Source organism: Balaenoptera physalus (assembly GCF_965194825.1).
Source record: "Balaenoptera physalus genome assembly, chromosome: 13".
Classification (NCBI taxonomy): domain Eukaryota; kingdom Metazoa; phylum Chordata; class Mammalia; order Artiodactyla; family Balaenopteridae; genus Balaenoptera; species Balaenoptera physalus.
In genome coordinates this window covers 97,622,779-97,639,955 of record NC_138892.1, presented here as the reverse complement: position 1 = coordinate 97,639,955, position 17,177 = coordinate 97,622,779, and the positions used below count along the sequence as shown (strand labels likewise).

Genomic DNA, 17,177 nt, shown 5'->3' with positions numbered 1-17,177 from the left:
GGGGATAATTCCTTCCTCCTGGAATTCCTTGCATACGTGAACTTCCTTATATTTCTACATAGGCTTCCAGAACTAACTCACGCCTTAAAACTGGCATCAAGCTTGCTGTGTTTGAACTTGACTAAGTTACCCAGAAGAAACTAAAAGTCTCTGTCTTGAGGTTGCCCGCTTCACTGTGAGCTGATTAAAAGCACTGATACCTTCAGAGTATCATGACTTTCTCGCAGATTCTTAAGTCTCCCTTTCCCATGGAACACTCTGGAAGAGATCCTCTGTCTCAGTTTTCCTTGAGCTTTTTATTTGAGTGGGTTACATGCTACATACAAATTTTTTAATGATAAAAAATTATTCACAATGTGTCACCCCACAAAATTCAAAACCATTTTTGTTATTTAGCCTTCAACTCTTCTTCATTATAGAAACTCTTCTATCCCTTTCTCGTTTTTAAGTTTTTTGTTCTTACCCCTTTGACTGGTCTCTGTAGACTCATGTGGACTGTGTGTGTGTGTGTGTGTGTGTGTGTGTGTGTGTCTGTGTGTGTGTGTATGGCTCTGTGAAGAAGACAGGTTCTCATGGGAAAGATTTGGGTAAACCATAAACTAGCTGCCTGGCTTTCAGGACTTTTATCCTCCATTAGATGCTGAACAAAGGGTGGGGTGGACAATTCAGGCGGCACTGTTTTGTGAGCTAGGCTGAGAGTTGGAAATTCAGACAAGTTTTGGTTCCGCCAAGAATTTCCTGTATAACCTTAGTTCTGACTGCTCATCTAATTTTGCTGTGCTTCAACATTTTCATCTTTAAAATTAAAAGACGATCGTATTTCCATGCCAAAGGAAGCCATTCAGAGGGATGGTTGTGGCGGAGGTCTAAGTGGGCTGCTGGTGACCCTGGAAACTCTATCCTTCTCCAAGCACGGGTAGCAGAGTCAGGCTGAGAAACTGCCATAGCTCAGGGCCACTTTACATGGGAATTAAGCTACGACTGCTGAGTGACTCCTCAAATTTCTATGCACCCCATTTCTTGTGCCTGCTACCAAGACACAACCAGCGTACTTGCCCTGATCACTGAAAGTGCTCAGGAGTCCCAGGAGGAATAACAGTAACAAGGTTGTTGTCTTCTCTGGGATCCTAAGTACACAGTTATGTGCAGCAGGATCTATCCTCCATCATTAAAATGCAGCAGGGCTGACTGTACGAGGCTTGTTGGGCTCTGGTTTGAAAACATTAAATACCACGCACATGTGCAAGCTCTGTGCTCTCTCAGCTTCTCATTCTAACAATGTGTGTGTGCATGGGTGCGGGTGTTTGGAGGGTGGGCTGCTCGGAGCTGACAGAACACAGAACACTTCGAGACCCTTCACCTGAGGATGGGAATGTAAGATGATAAGTGAAAGAGGGAAAACATGGCTGTAAGTGCCCTGGTTGTCTTCCAGTTGCGTTCGCATGAAAGAAAGGGTATTTTTGCTATTTTATGTCTTTCTCAATAAGAGTTCTGTCTGGATGTCTCTCTAGCCTCTTTGCTTCCTGCTGATGTGAAGTCTTGCTATTTTCCCTGCTCTTGACCCTGGGAGAAGAAAAATTGAATCTCCCAAGCAAGGTATGTTTGCCATTTCCATCCCACTGAGGACAGACCTCTCCACCCCCGCTCACGGTGTTGTCAAGAGGAGACGTGGGTACCCATGGAGACGTAGTTATCTAAGCAGCAAGCCTGTCTATCCTTGGCGAGGCTGGCTTCTACATCTCCATCCTCTTAGCACTGATCCACTAATGGGACATCAGAGGACCACGTGGATTCCACAGGGCTCAATAGGGACGGGCAGTAGGACAACCACGTGGTTGTCCCATTACAAAGAAACGCTCCCTTCATATAAAGCCTGGATGGTCTGTCAGACCTGGAGGTGTCAGCGATCCACAGGCTAGGAAGGGCAAAGCGAAAACACTGGCTCGAAAAACTGTAATTATGTCCATCCAGTTCCCAATGAACACTTCCATCTACCAAGAATGCACCCCTGCTCCTCCATAACATGACTGACAGTGGCACTGTGGGGTCTGGTTGTTAGGAGTGTGAGTGTGTGTGTGTGTGTGTGTGTGTGTGTGTGTGTGTGAGATGTGTGTTGGGGAGGTGCACAAGCATGACAGAGAGGCCAGATTAGGTGTAGTCACGCTGTTCGGGTGCATCTGTGGAAGCGTTAAGAGCACACCTCAGGCAGAGGCAGCGTCATGGCCTAGTCTCTGATTTTCAGAGGGTCCTACGTCACAGCCAAAGGGAACATGAAGATAGCCCTTGATTTCAAAAGAAAATGATCAATGACAATTAAAATGTGACAATGACATTGGGCGTTAACTACAAAGACTGTTCTGTATAAGACTGAGGTTTCAGGCAGGCATGTTTTGGTTTTTCAAAAAAAAAAAAAAATGTCCCCTCTGGAAACAGGTAACATCCTTATCTAAGAGCAGCCGGTAGCCCAGCAAACTCACATTCCTGGGGCCGCTTCCCCTGAAGCTTTGCTCCTGGCAGATCTCTGAGACTATGCACCTCTTAATACAAGGAGGGAGATGGAGCCACAGCCTGGGGCCTTAGACTTCCTGTCACTCCCTCTCTGCCCGGGCGATGACCAGGGGCTCTCTGGGTCCTGTGGTCTGAAGGGCACAGCCTGAGGATGGGCTCAGGGCTGACCTGTGGCCTGACTCCCTGAGGACATTCGGGACGTCACAGGTATGGTGGCCTCCAGGCTCCTCCCTCATCCTGGGGCGGGCACAGTTACCGCTGAAGGCAGCCGTGATGTGGCTCTGGCTTTCCTGGCGCTGCCCTGGACGGCTGTTACCTTCCCTGGTATTTCTGGCATTGCATCAAACAACTCCCAGTACACACAAGGGCAGGAAGGTGGCCCTCAGAAAGTGCTTTTGAACCTGCTGCATCTCAGGTTACAAGTGGAAATGGAAAATGAGAAGTGTAATTCTATCTTCAGTCCAATTATGCCCAGAAAACAAGCTCCAAGTTTGAGTGAATTTTCACGCCCTGCGAAGGACTAAAGGAACAGACACTTGAAAGGTCATCAGCTTTGGGTCCTGCTCTTTTCCAAAGCTACCATCAACACCAGTAGCCAGTGGGGGTCCCAGAGACGCAGGTGCAGCTCCTGGCTTTGTGACATGAAGGGCTGCTCTCCTCTAGACCCCCTGTACTTTCCCTTCCTCCTATGCTACCCTTCCTCTGCTTTTGTAAGTATTTATAGGCCAAAAATTGACATGAACACCTCATGGGTAAAGCTGCCTTCTGGATATATTCTGAGTTCCCTGGAAACTTCTTCATTCCACTCGTCCAAGAGGGATCCATGAACGTCCTTCTTCATGAGGATGGCACCTCTACACCATTCCACCAGCTATTATCAGACTATTTGTTTCACTGGTTAAAAAAAAAAGTGTCATAACATAATGAGCTGGATTTTGCTCGAAAACATTGACTATCCCTATTCCTTGGAGCAGGACTATCTAGATTTAATGGGATTTTTGGGAAGAACAATTCTCCCCCAGACTTACATTTTAATTTTCATTAGGGTGCTTCCCAAGTTGTCACAGTTTGCCCCATCTTGCCCTTAATAATTCCTCTACCCGCTCCTGTCTCAATGAAGAATGGACTTTGTTCACTTTTTTTGAAGAAGAGACTTGCCACTTCCTGTAACTTATTTGAGTTTGGTTCTCTATAGGATGCTTTAAATTAGCACACAGTGGCAGAAGATGCCTCCCACGGGAGAATAATTCACGTTCGATGACAAAATGAAAGTTATAGAGAAGGCTGGCCAGGAGAAGGGAACATGATGGGTTACCAGAGCAGCGTAAGTGAAAGGACAGTACCAGCTCTAAGAGCGCGTTCAGGGGGACAAACAGCAACTGACATTGACCAGAAGGAATAGGGCAGATTGCTTAGTAGACCACCAAGGAGGTGGGGGAAGGTGAACGCGGCTCAGAGACTACAGTGACAGCAGGGCCATAAGGTCAGAGGTGATGCTGTCTCTTCCAATGCTATCAATCCCTTCGTATTTAGAGAGAAAGGAATCTTTTAGAAACTAGAATTCTCTCTGAGCCAGCTCATTCAAATCCTAAGCTACTTTCGTTTGTGATATCAAGATCAGAAATAAAGCGCTTGATTACTTCAACTCCTGTCTACCCTTTGGGAGAAGTTGTCCTGTAGTCCAAGCCTCAGAAAGGGTGAGAATCACACAGAGTCCAGGAAATAAATATCATGAAGACACAGGTCGTGAGCTGCACAAACAGTTCCCCCAAGTCTGACCTAGCATAGATACAGAGGTGGAAAATACCAGGCGTGCAGCATAATACACTGGTCCTAGTGCACCACTGTTCGGGGCCCATAAGACTGTGTGATTAATGAGCCTGAACTGGGACAAGTTCTTTCTGGTATTGCAAGTGCTTAAAAAAGGGCTAGAGGTTACATCAAAGCCAGATGAATCCCAGCGTAGGTCAGGTTGTTAGAGACTCAGTCTGGACAGTGCAGTGTCTGGAGACAGGCTCCACTCAGAGCACCTGGAAAGCTCCTGGTACCTAACATTTGATCAATATCCTCCATGGTCTCTCCCTCTGTGACTTAACAATATGTATACATCTTGTATGCCAAGGACACTCCACTAACCATAAGATAGTCACAACATAGCTTTGAAGGACAAAGCAAAACCTAGAAAAATCCAAATTCCCATCTGAAATGATAATTTACCTGGGAATGTACACATGTCCTGTGTTGCAGTGACTGTTGGTGGGTGCAGATTTACAGAGATAAATGGGAAGGGACTCGTCCTTAGGTTTTACTGCAGATTCAAGTATCCTGTGGGCAAAATAAAGTGACTCCTTTTCGATTACCATTTATAATAACATCAAATATTTTTCAGCACCTTCCATAAACAAGATGCACTGCTAGGTGCTACAGGAGATAAAAAGATGAATAAATGCATGACCCCTGACCTCAAGGAGTTTATAATTACCAGGGGAGATGGATGTATAGTTAAATAACCATAAATAAGATGGTCCATGATGGCTGCATAATACCATGCATAATATATTATGCATAATATAATGCATAATATCTTTGACTCACACCCTGAAGCCAGAAAAAATTAAACCTGCAAGATCAGCTAAATAACCATAAATAAGATGGTCCATGATGGCTGCCACTAGACAGATTAAAGTGTTATGAGCATTCACAAAAGGCATATACATATATATGGGGTTTTTTCGGGGGGGGCGCGGGGGATGGCAGATGAAGACAGTGAACATGATGGACCAGATGTTCTGGTCTTTGAAGACTTGTATTGAGGAAGATGGCTATTATGCAAGAAGGGAATGAGATAAGAGATGGGGAGGAGAGAATTTGGGGCAAAGGGAGCAGTTTAAGGAAAGACAAAAGTGGGAGAACAAGTTGGTACAGGAAAGGAAAGGGACAAAAATGTGATCCCCCTGTTGTCTGGGCCCAGGTGCACACAGGCAAATAACAGGAAGTTATTCTTGCTGGTGGATTGTGGCAAATACAGCCCACTGAAGGGTCGTTTGTTTTGTTCCGAGTTGGAAAATGACATGATTTAATTTGTACTGAGCAAGTGATACTGATGAGAGTAGATTCAAATATAAATTCTTGGAACAGTGCTAAAAGACACAAATAATCCAGACTAGAGGGAAGGGCCTGAATGAAAAGACTTGGAAACTTTCAAGGTATGAATTAACGGCTTTCCAGATGATTAGACGTGCAGGATGAGGGAAATCAAGGAGGCAAAAGTGGCTGAAAATCTTTAGTTTGGTGACAGAAAGAATCGGGGTACCATTAGTCAAAGGGGGGACTTGGTGATTATGTTGGTTTCCATTGGATATTTGACTCAGTATGAAGTTAGTTGTCCAGGAAGTGGCTGGAAATATGTGCATTAAGATGAAGTGAAAAGTTGGGTCTAGGAGTGAAGATGTGGAATTCATCCTCATCCAGAGAGTCGTTGAAGTTGTGGAAAACAGAAATATTGCTACAGAAGCACAGAGGAAAGGAGAAGAGCGTCAAGCTCAGAACATCATGGCAAGTCGATGCTGAGGGGGCAGGACGGACAGCAGGAACCAGAGAGGGAACACAGAGAGAGGACCAGATCAAAAACCAGAACGTGCTGCTACCCAGCGGTGAACTTAGGGTGGTATTCACGGTGCCAAAGAGCAGAATTAAAAAAAAAAATAAAAATTACTGGATTTTGTAACAAGGAGTTCATTGGAATGTTGCCACTGAGTAGTTTCAGTAGAGCGGCAGGATGTAGCCCAATTTTAAAGGGTAAGCCATGCGCATTAACTGAGGAAATGAAGAAAGAAATACGACCCTTTTGAGAAATTTGGAAGTGAAAAAAAAAAATGGAGATAGGACAGGAATTCAAGAGTCTAACTGGACTGAGAGAAGATTGGGATTTAGGGGCTGTTGTAGGACTTGTTTTTGGAGATGGTGGAACACTGAGGACTGTTTTTAGAGATGGTTGTAGGCAGGTGTGTGGAAGGGATTAAAGATGCAACAGAATGAAGTGCTATTGGCTGGAGCGCCATAGAAAAGGTTGGTGGGGGTGGGTATCAGAGTACGGGGAAGAGGGGCACTGAGTTGGGAGGGAGGATGGCAACGATGAGTGAAGGATGGGAGAAATTTAAAGGTAGAGAGGAGAGGTCATGTGAGAATTCGCAAAATCAGGTGTCTTTGCTTAGTAATTCAGTAGGAAAGAGACGAGATGAAATGAAAATAAAAAACAAATGAACAAACCCTAGGAGAATGTGACAGGGAGTCAACACTGGAGAATAAAAAAGATGTCTGAGCTGGGTAGGGTTTAGGTGAGATTAAATGGATCCAATCTGTGCTCTTTGGTATAGGTTTTGACCTTCTGTTCTTGGAGATGGAGTGGATGTTGGGAGAATGGGAGACAGAGTTAGAAAAGCAAGGTAGGTGGGGTGAGAAGGCAAGAGGAGGAAGAGATTGCTGGTGAGGGTGTTGCTGATATGGGGGATCACAGGGTGAGACCAAGGAGGGAAGTAAATGAAATCAGAGGGGTTTATGGACCAGAACAACAGAGGGACCCTGAAGGAAGGCACATGATAGGATATAGAAAATGCCAGGTTGTGGTCAGAGAGGGAATTTCAGTTTTAGCACTGGGAGGCGGAATAATTCCAAAAGAAGGATTCAGGCAAGGCCACGATGGGGAGAGGTGAATCTCTGTAGTGTTTTAAAAATAATATAATGCATAATATCTTTGACTCACACCCTGAAGCCAGAAAAAATTAAACCTGCATGTATAAATCTACCCATTTATGCACACCTATTTATACATACATAATACATCCATTTAAATATTGTGTGCTTTTGCATTCGCATATTATATGTGAGTATAATATACTCCATTTTAAATTTTTTCATGTTCTTCACAGCACTAGCCCAGGGGCATGATATGTGTTCAGCAGACATTGGTTTAATTGAACTAACACATTTAACTAGAGCTTTTACTTGTTTCTCCTGCAGAGTACTGGAATCTGCTCTACCCCCTAAATCACAACGCTAAGGTAATTACGAAAAAGAGAGTTCAGGTTTAAACTGAGGAGACCAAACCTTTAAAATAACAGTTTTATAATGGGCTTAGTGTTGTGCTTTTTCATTGTACCCTGAATCCTTGCAGCGAGTTCCATTTCTCTCACCTTTGCCAAAACACGAATTCTACACACAAGAGTCCCGAGGCTATGGGGAATTCTACTCATCCGCTCTGCTTTCCACCCTTAGTTCTCATCAGGAGGCCTCACCCTCAGAATCACACCAGCAATTCTGCTGTAAAGCACAGAACAGAGCCAGAAACTCACTGCGATGGGCTCGGAGATGGATGTAAATGGACACGCTGGCAGAGAAACATGGAAGATTTCTAACTCTGCCCACTTATTCCCAGTACTGCTATCCGAACCCATCACTCTCTGGGCAAAATTCCTTTTCCTTGCTTCAGCATTGTAAATTGGAAGCCCCAAACCTAATTAATCTCTCCAAGGCACACAAAGAGCACTGATTTTCACTTAAGGTTTTTGGGGGCATTCTTTGTCATGAGAATAGTTAGGTCTCTATGCTTTAAGTCAGAGGACCCACAGAACCCCTGCATGGTGACTGAGTCAATGTGGTTGGAATGGGATGGAGGGGGGATATATGGAGATATCTTGGGATTTTATATGATACTGAAACCCCCGAACTAGAATGGAATCCTAGATCTAAACTATGATTAGAAGTTCTCAGACTGCTGAATCTACATTTTAGCGTTGTCCCAAATACCTGGTAGGTCTAAAAAAGAACTGCCCACCAATTGTTGTACCCGGTAGTCCAGTAGCTTCCATTAGTGTGTGTTGGGATCACCCGAGACCCCCTGTGGAGGTGGAGAAGTGGAGAACATAGAACGACCCAGCTACACTGGAAGATTAATCGAACTGGGACAGAGGAGAGACAATGACAGTAACTTTTTATTGCCATAATTTGATCTTTCCACTTGTCTACTCAGTAACTTGTACCAGAGGAGAAACATCAGTCTTCCATTTTCTACAGAAGGAGTCAAAGCCCTTAACCTGTCCTACAAGGTACAGATGTTAGAAATTCATAAACTACACACTCATGTGGCTGCTTATTGAAAATAATTCCCGGCTGGGAGTCCTACTGCTGTGTCACATGAGCCTTAAATAAAAGCAAGAGAAGGATGAGATGGTTTAAATGTCTTCATACTCTAGAACCTGTGTCTTTCCTCCCTACTCTGTGACTCTTAGCGTTCTTTGTGCTATGCCTCTTCTCCTATACCGTTACTTTATTTCCAGGAAAAGAAATGAGAATCCTAATGCAAGCTAGGTGTTGCAATGTCTAAATTTCTAATATGGCTTAATACGGCACCCTTCCTGGGATGATTTTCATTTAAATGACAGATGAGCAGCTCAGGGCTAAAGGAATAATTCTGTGTGGGAAGCCAGTAGTTGGAGTGGGGTGGGGAATAAAAAGGAAAGGTCTTCTCAGGACCTCTGAAGCCACACCATGGACCATATGCCATTCGTAAGGCCAGACCCATTCCAGGGTAACTGTCTACCCTGAGCTGCTTCTCACCCATAAAGAGTTCCTTAGACAGGAAGGAGAATCTCTTGACACTCGAGTGAAGAATGAAACGCTCCACCAAAGTATCTGGCAGTCTACTGAGCACACATTCCTTATATGGCTTTGGGCTCAGACAGCACAGAAGGTATGGCCACAATACCTAGAAATGCCTAATGCGTTCATCCATAGCACTGCAGCTGCATCATTTATGCACACATCTGAATCATTCCTAACACACCAAACAGACACACACAGGGTGTCAAGCAGTGAGAGGGCTTTTTTAAAGAGATGGGAATTAAAAGAATAAAGTGAGTTCTGGAATAGCTTTTTCCAAAGGTTATTGCCCAAACAATCTGGTTATGCTGTCCCTAAATCTTGAACTAAGTAAAAACCAAACCAAAAAACAAACAACAAAAACAAACAAACAAACAAAAACCCCCAAGAAACCCTAGTCCTTAAATGAGATGTGCAGGTGACCAGCACGCTGCGTTTTGGTAACACAGTTTCTTCACCTCCCATGCAGAGAATTCACCCTTGGGCAACTTCTGACGGCCATGGAAGACTGGGCGGGTGATATTCCCTTAATTTTCTAGACGACTCCTATTTTATCACATTACACATGCGTTTTGGCACTACTGACACCACCGACATTTAATGGAATCATTTGGGATTTTTTTCTCCCTCCGTCACAATATGGCTGTGGCCAGTAGAGGGGAATCCAGATCAAGGACGTTTCCCACGTTCTGGCTGAAGAAACACAGTGACATACTTTGAAATGACAAGATCCACTGTACATGCGTCACTCTGAAGGGTGTGCACACTCTTGACTCAGGCAAATTCAAGGGTCAGATTACCTGAAGTTGGCAGAAATGCTGAGATTTAAGCATGGCCACCGAAAGGAGTGATATAGGACCACACCCGCCGACTCACTTCCACAGTGGAAGGGAATGATAGAGGACACGGAAGATAGAAAGCACGGACTCTGAAGAAAGTCGGAACCACTAGCGCTCCCGAGGGTGTCGTCTGTGGAATCTCACAGTTTGGACAGACTGAGTCTTTGTCCAGACCCATCTGTGGAAGAGATGGGGCTGATAGCTGAATTCATCCTCATGCATTTTCCCTGGCTTCTTATTTTGCAATGAAGTTAACATCTAGAACTTGGCATGGCTCAGCCTTCCTTTCTTTAAGCTTTCTTGAGCAGGCCATGAATATCTTATTTGGTCTCAATTCATACATTCAGTTGAAGAGAAGTGACCAACGGGGGCCAAAGAGGGGTTTAGAGAAATGGAATTACCCAGCAGACAGCCTTTGATGATGGCAGGATAGGACAAAAATGTAATGTAATATCTCAGCTACATGGATTTGGAAATTTCATCCGGTGGTAGAGAGAGGCTGCCACCCTTCACAAAGCCAAGGGTCCAGTGAAAGAAATTCTACTTGTCTGGTTAACCCAAGGTCAGGTTCTGAATACCTGGCTCGAGGCAAATAGCACCTTCCTGATGGCAGAAGCAAGGACAAGGCAAATATAAAGTCACTACTGGCACTGTCCCTCCTGTGCTCACCCTTCTACCTGTAAACCCAACTTCTGAGACCTTTCTAAGAGAATCCTCTGGCCAGTGAGCTTTGAGAGGAGCCGGTAATCTTTCCTGGAAAAGCACGCACATTTGTCAGACATGTATCCAGGACTACCTCCCTGTAACCAGATAGCACATGCTTCAAGAAAGGAGACCTCGTGGGAATTTTCTGGGTGTGCCTGCAGCGCTGATCTGTAAGGAGGAATGGAGGGGGCCGGGGAGAGGGCTGGAGCCCAGGTAGTAGGAAGAAAAGAGTCAGAGTGACTGAGGTGCTTGTTAAACATTAGAGGGGGCTGCGGGGAGATTTCTTAGGACTGAGCTTCCTGAAACCTCTCAGCCACATCAAGGATGAGGGGTTGATTTGACCTCAATTCTGGTTTAAGCCCTTTGGGGAATCTTTCCCACCCTCGGTGCCGACAGGGAAGCTATGGCGCCACCAGCTTGACTTTGCACGGATGCTGGTGATCTATGGTCTACCTGGAAGATAGGAGCTGGGCCTGGGGTTTGCCTGGAGCCAAACTGGACCCGACGTCAAGCCCAGGCCGACAGGCATGACTTCTTCTCACAGGCCAATGAGAAGACTGGTGAGGTGGGAGGTGGGACACACAGCCCCTTCCCTGGCTTAGTCACCACGGTGGCCTCCATTCCCGTTCACTGTTCTCCGGACACCCTGGAGCGAAAGCCATACAAAACAATTCCCCCGAAATGGAAAATGAAACCCCGAAACAAAACACTTCTTCCCCCTTCATTCCCATCCCGACCCCGCTCCCTCCGGCCAACACCCTGAATACTCACGAGAGAACACTTTATCTATACAAAATTAATTAGAAAACAAAATATTTACATATGAAATAAACACCATCTTGATTTCTGTCACCAGCGGAGACGACAGAGCCCCCTTTGTTCTAGATTGCTGTTCGCTAGGTTAGTTGGTTTGGTTCTTTTATTTGAAAGGGATGAGGTAAGAGGAAGAGTGAGGGAGGAGCCCCTGACCTGGGACAGAGTCGGGGCGAAGAATGTTTGACGGCCCTTCGCTTTCCTCCTCCTGGAGATGTCTCACGCCCTCTGGCCTCTCTCTCCCCAAGTCCTTCCTTGAATCTAAAGTAAAGCACTCCGTGCTCCTCTCTCCAAATCTGCGAGAGGTTCAGCCCCTTGCCCCCAGGTTCGTTTTAGAAAGAAAACAAAGCTTTACAAGGCCTTCGGTTGGCTTGAAAATGAAAGATACTGAGGTAAAAATCAAGGAGGAGAGTGGGGGCAGCAGTCAAGGGCTGGGGGGTGAGGAAGGGAGGTGAGTCGGGGCGGGTGGGACTTGAAGAGACATGGCCGCTTCCTTCCAGAGGAGGACGAGCACCTTTCTGGTTTGTGTGTCCTGTGTGCAACATGGAGATCCTGCAGCCAAGCTTCCAAACTGACCTGGCTCTTTGGCTGCCACCCTGGGTAAGGGGAGGATGGCAGGACAGTGGAACTGACCCACGGAACACGCCTACCCCAAGTGTCAGGACTGGCAGTGACAAGTATTCGTTTCCCTTCTCAAGTTTCCAACTTTGAGTGAAGGGGGTATCACATCTGCCAGTGCCCTCATCCCTGGAGTTTTATATGTATATATATATATATATATTTTTTTTTTATTCTTGACTGGTACAATCTGGGAGGGGAAGGAGGTGCTGCAGGAAGGTGGAGGGGTTTCTACAGAGAGTGTCCGCACTGGGTTCAGCGTCACATCCTCAGGGAGCCAGACCCAATGGGGTAGCAGGGGAGTCCCTTCTCGCCTCCCGTCCCCACTTCCGAACCTCTTCCCTTCCCTCCACTGTTTCCCGAGCTGTACTCGTGCAGCAAGCTCATGCCTCTTCACTGGCGGTTCCCTATCGGCTGTGGCCAGTTCAGGGGGGTAACAAGCCTGCTCTCCCGGCTCCAGGTTAAGCAAGAAGGGATCAAAGCATTGAAAACATCCCCCTCTCTCACTTACCCGACCATAAACGACCCCCCTGTCCTTCAACACCTTACTTAGCTCCTCCCCACAAACTGGCCAGCTGAGGGTCTAAAAAGCTCAGACGAGCTTTGTACAGTCTTCTGCCCTCAGGTACAGGCCAAAAGAATCCTGGCTGCTTCTATTTCCCTTTAGCCTTCCTGGAAAGTTCTTGGCCAAAACTGGTGGAATGTATTGGCAACCACGGAGGAATTATTTTTGTACAATTGTTCACCCACGTTTTTGTCTAGACCACAGGAACTTCTCCGTCAAGAACTTCCATTCTCCTCATTCGGGAAGGGTGAAGGGGAGAGACAGCCAAAATTCAGGTAACATAGGACCATCTCTGTTTGTATATAAGCCAAAACAAGCCCGGTGCTTAGGGATATTGAAAGAAACAACATTATGAGTCAGGTTGCCTTCTCCGCATGAAAAGGCCTGATGACAGGCGTGTACAGACAACACGTGTGCAAGTGTATATAGACACACATGCACACGCAGTCCCTCCTTCCTTGCCTCTAATGCACCACGAAACACTGCTCTGATGTACTTTCCATCATCCGCCAATGACCTTTCATTCCAGTTCACCACCAGTAAGTCTCATGGAATTGAAGCAAACTTTTTTTTTTTTTTTGGCTTATATAGAAACACACATGGCTTCCCACCCTCTGCTTGGCGCACGATCCCCAAACACACTCCATCTAAGCAACAAGAATTTAGCAAAAGCCTCTTTTCATTCACAGGCAGTATGCTAAAGGAGCTTATTGGGGCGCTTTTGCTTCCTCACCTAAACATAAAGATCAGTTCGGGGAGAGCTATCCTGTGCTCCCGTGGCCTCCTCCTGCTTCTCCTTGCTTCAGTCGAAGTGGGTGGCAAAGAGTCCTTCCACGCTAGGAGCAAGCTCGCGTGTGGCCACTTCCTCCAACCACTCCGCCCTCGCCGGCTGAGCGAGCCCACCGTATCCTCTCGCGGGAACTGGGAACTGGAAGGATGGACAGACCGGGAAGGAGGAGGGGACTGGAAAGGGAGCAGAGATGCTTCTGGTCACCAGGGTCGCCCTCAGAAGGAATCGGAACTCCAGGATCCCATAAATAAATGAAAACGACAAGAAAGGAGCAAATGGGAACCAAGTTCACCCCCGTCACCCTCTGTGACATGCGCACCACACGTCCACAGCCCCGACCCTCCCGTACCCACCTTCGCCTCTCTCTTCCCTCACTCAGACATCAGACTCAATGCTAGACAGTTTCTCATACACATGCCCATTGCTGGAGCCATTGAAAGCCCTGGGGTTTTTGTTGTTAGGCACACAGGCGTTGGACTGGTTCCCTATACAGATGTCTTTCTGGAAACGGCCTGGTACAGCCCCGTGCAGGGCCGACACCACCGGCTTGTTGGTGACAAGGGCACGGAAGTCCGGCCTGGCCTTCGGCACCCCTGCCACCGTGGGCTGCCTGAAGAAGTAGGATTTGCTGCCGTGGAGCAAGCACTGGTCGTCCCCGAAAGTGGGGATGAAAGGGTTCTGCGTGACCCGGTCGGGGTAGAGCGACTTGCTGAGCATGTAGCTGCCGCCGCCGCCGCCGCCGCCGCCGCCGGGGTTGCCGTGGTTGCCGTGGTTGCCGTGGTGGTGATGTCCCGCGGCCGGCGCCGCCGCCTTGCCGTCGCCGAAAGCGCTCTCGCCGGCCGGCATCTCAAACATGTGCGCGTAGGGACTGCCGTCCAGGAAGCGGCCCTTGTCTTTCAGGCTCACGCTGCGCGGGGCCAGGGCGGCCTCCTCCTTCTGCAGGTCCACGAAGGTGTCGTAGGAGTGCTGGCGCCGCAGCTTGTTCCGGGTCTTCTTCTGCGCCTTGGAGTTGGTCGGGCTCTGGGGGTACTTGGCGGCGGACGCGCTGGACGTCACGGCCACCGGGGCGGCCGGCTGGTCCAGCTCCTGCAGGGAGTTGTCCTCGCTGATGTCGTACAGGTTGCCGGCCTTCTTGCACGCCTCGCAGCGGATGCACGCCTGCCGGCCCGCGTTCTGCCCGGCCACGCTCGTCGAGTAGTTGTGCAGCTTGGACGGGCAGCTGCGGCAGAAGTTGCCCCCGGAGCGCTCTTCCCAGTCCACGTTGGCCAGGTTCTTCTCCCAGGGGGCCGGCACCCCGCCGACTCCGCCGTGCTTGTCACCCGGCCCGTGCTTGAGGTGCGCGCGGTTGGTGCAGGGCCCTCCCCCGCCGACCGAGTCGCGCTTGAAGTCCTCGCCGCGCTCCTTGTAGATGTCGGTCAGGTCCACGTGCTCCCAGTGCGGCGAGGTCTCCTTGGCGCGGAACTGGTCCAGGTAGAAGTCCCGCAGCCCCTCCTTGTCCCTGAAGTAGCGCTTGTGGTCGGGGGAGCGGGGCGGCCGGCGGCGGTAGGCCAGCTCGATCTCGTCGAACTCGCGGCGGGACTTGGCCGAGGCCGGCCGCTTCTTCAGGCTGTCCTTGTACTGCTGCTTCCGCCTCTTGGCCGCGTTGCCCTCGATGTTGCCGTAGGTGACCGTATGCGTGGAGATGTCCGACACGTCGGAGCGGATCAGGTCGTCGTGGCCGCCGTAGCGGTCGCTCTTGAACGAGAACTTGCCGTACAGGTCGCTGAGCTGGCTGTGCTTGGCGGAGGGGAGGCCGATGTCCAGGGGCTTCTTGCCGAGGGACCTGGGCTGCGTGGTGAAGGGCGGGTTGTCGCAGTCGTAGAGCCCGTCGATGGAGCTGGCGCTGCCGATGCTGTGCGGCCGGTGGTGGGGGTCCTGGTACGCGTTGCTGTCCTTCAGCTGCAGGTTGCCGAAAGTCCTCTCCACCTCGCTGATGTAGTCGCTGAAGAGGTTCTCCTCGCAGGGCGGGTTGTTGTAGGATTTGCAGTCAGAGTGCGTGAAGCTGCGGCGGTGCTCGGAGATGTCGTAGACGGACGACTCGCGGCGGATGAAGTCCAGGGCGCTCTGTGGGGAGCCGTTCACGCCGGACAGGTTGGCCATGTTCTTGGCCGTGCGGAGCAGACGCAGGATGTTGGAGTGTGTGTTGTTCATGGTCGCGGTGGGGGAATTCATCACGGATTGGCGCTCCTCGATGGCCACCCCGTGGATGCAGCTGTAGATACCCTGGAGGGAGGATGGGACCGGTTAGGTCTCCGGCGAGGCAGGAGGTGACTATAAAGACCAGCCCCCAACCAACCCACCACTGACTGCCTAAGTGGATGCGAAAAGTCAGAGAAGACATGAAAGAGATGGTCTTACACACTCACAGAAACATACGGCTAGAAGCTTGCCTGCCTCATCCCCCTGCACTTAGCAAGTCGCATCACGAGCTGGTGGCCTGGCGATCCAGAGGGGACATGGCTACACCGAGTGACTTGAGCAAATGGATTCGAATTGCAAGACAGGACATTCTTGCCTCAACTCCACTACTGACTCGAATTGATTTTCCTTTCTGTGCTGAGGTTTCTGTGTCTCAAAAATGAGGCCGTGATATCAACTGATAGCAAAAAATATTGTCACCCTTCTGGAAATCAGTAGCAATGCTCTACAGATGCTGGGGCTTTTCGGCCCTGCTGGTCACCCTTGGCTGGCAGTAAAGCACGGCGGAGCCCAGGCGCTCACAACGGCCACTCTTTCCCGGCTCTGACAAACTTTGAGCAGCTTTTAGGATTTTGGTCACCAAGTCACAGCTGAGCAATTCTCTTCTTGAGCCAAGCGTGAACCAAATTCACAGAGACAATCAGGCAGCCCTGGGGTCAAAGAGGGATTTTTCTCCTGCTGTGCCCTATACCGGGGCAGGAAGGACCTGGGACAGATATCCCAGTACTAAATAGGAATAAAGAATCCCCTTGTTGGGGAGAGGGAGGTGGGGGAGGGATGGATTGGGAGTTCGGGGTTAGCAGATGCAAACTATTATATATAGGATGGATAAACAACAAGGTCCTACTGTAGAGCACAGGGAACTACATTCAGTAGCCTGTGATAAACCATAATGGAAAAAAACTATGAAAAAGAATGTATATATATGTATAACTGAATCACTTTGCTGTGCAGCAGAAATTAACACAACATTGTAAATTAACTGTACTTCAGTAAAATAAATAAATAAAAGAATCTCCTTGTAGAGTCCTCTCCTTTATTCTCTCGTTAGCTGCTGGTTTCCTCCTTATAGTTTCTCACCCATTTACTCTGATCATAAATAATTAATATCTTAACAAATTAGTATTGACTGAGAACTCCCTGTGTGCAGCTCCTTGTGCAGAGCCCTGAAGAGCACCGTCCAGGAGAGGGAAAGGCTCGGGCTCAAGTCTAAAGTCAGGCCGACCTCCTGCCAATCTCTTGTTCCCTGCCTTGAAAGGTGGACACATTTGGAACTTTTCTGCCTGGCAAGGGAAGGTCTTTGCAGAGGAGGTTGTTTGAACTGTATCTTTGAAACTAGGGGGATAAATTTGGAAAGGGGCTGTCCCGATGGAGGGGGATGAGAGGAGAGAAGATTAGAAAGGAGAACCGCAGCTAAATGGGAAAGAAGGAAGATTTGCATATG

General features: G+C 48.4%; 1 protein-coding gene across 1 annotated transcript in view; it reads right to left on the bottom strand.

The window, feature by feature from the left end:
• Positions 1-275: 275 nt before the first annotated feature.
• GRIN2B (glutamate ionotropic receptor NMDA type subunit 2B) overlaps positions 276-17,177 on the bottom strand; it is a 651,979-nt gene continuing 635,077 nt past the window's right edge. The window contains exon 18 of the mRNA XM_082421982.1: positions 276-15,757. Within this exon, the coding sequence (XP_082278108.1) occupies positions 13,871-15,757 (1,887 nt within the window). The 3' untranslated portion in view covers positions 276-13,870. The remainder of the gene's footprint in view (positions 15,758-17,177) is intronic.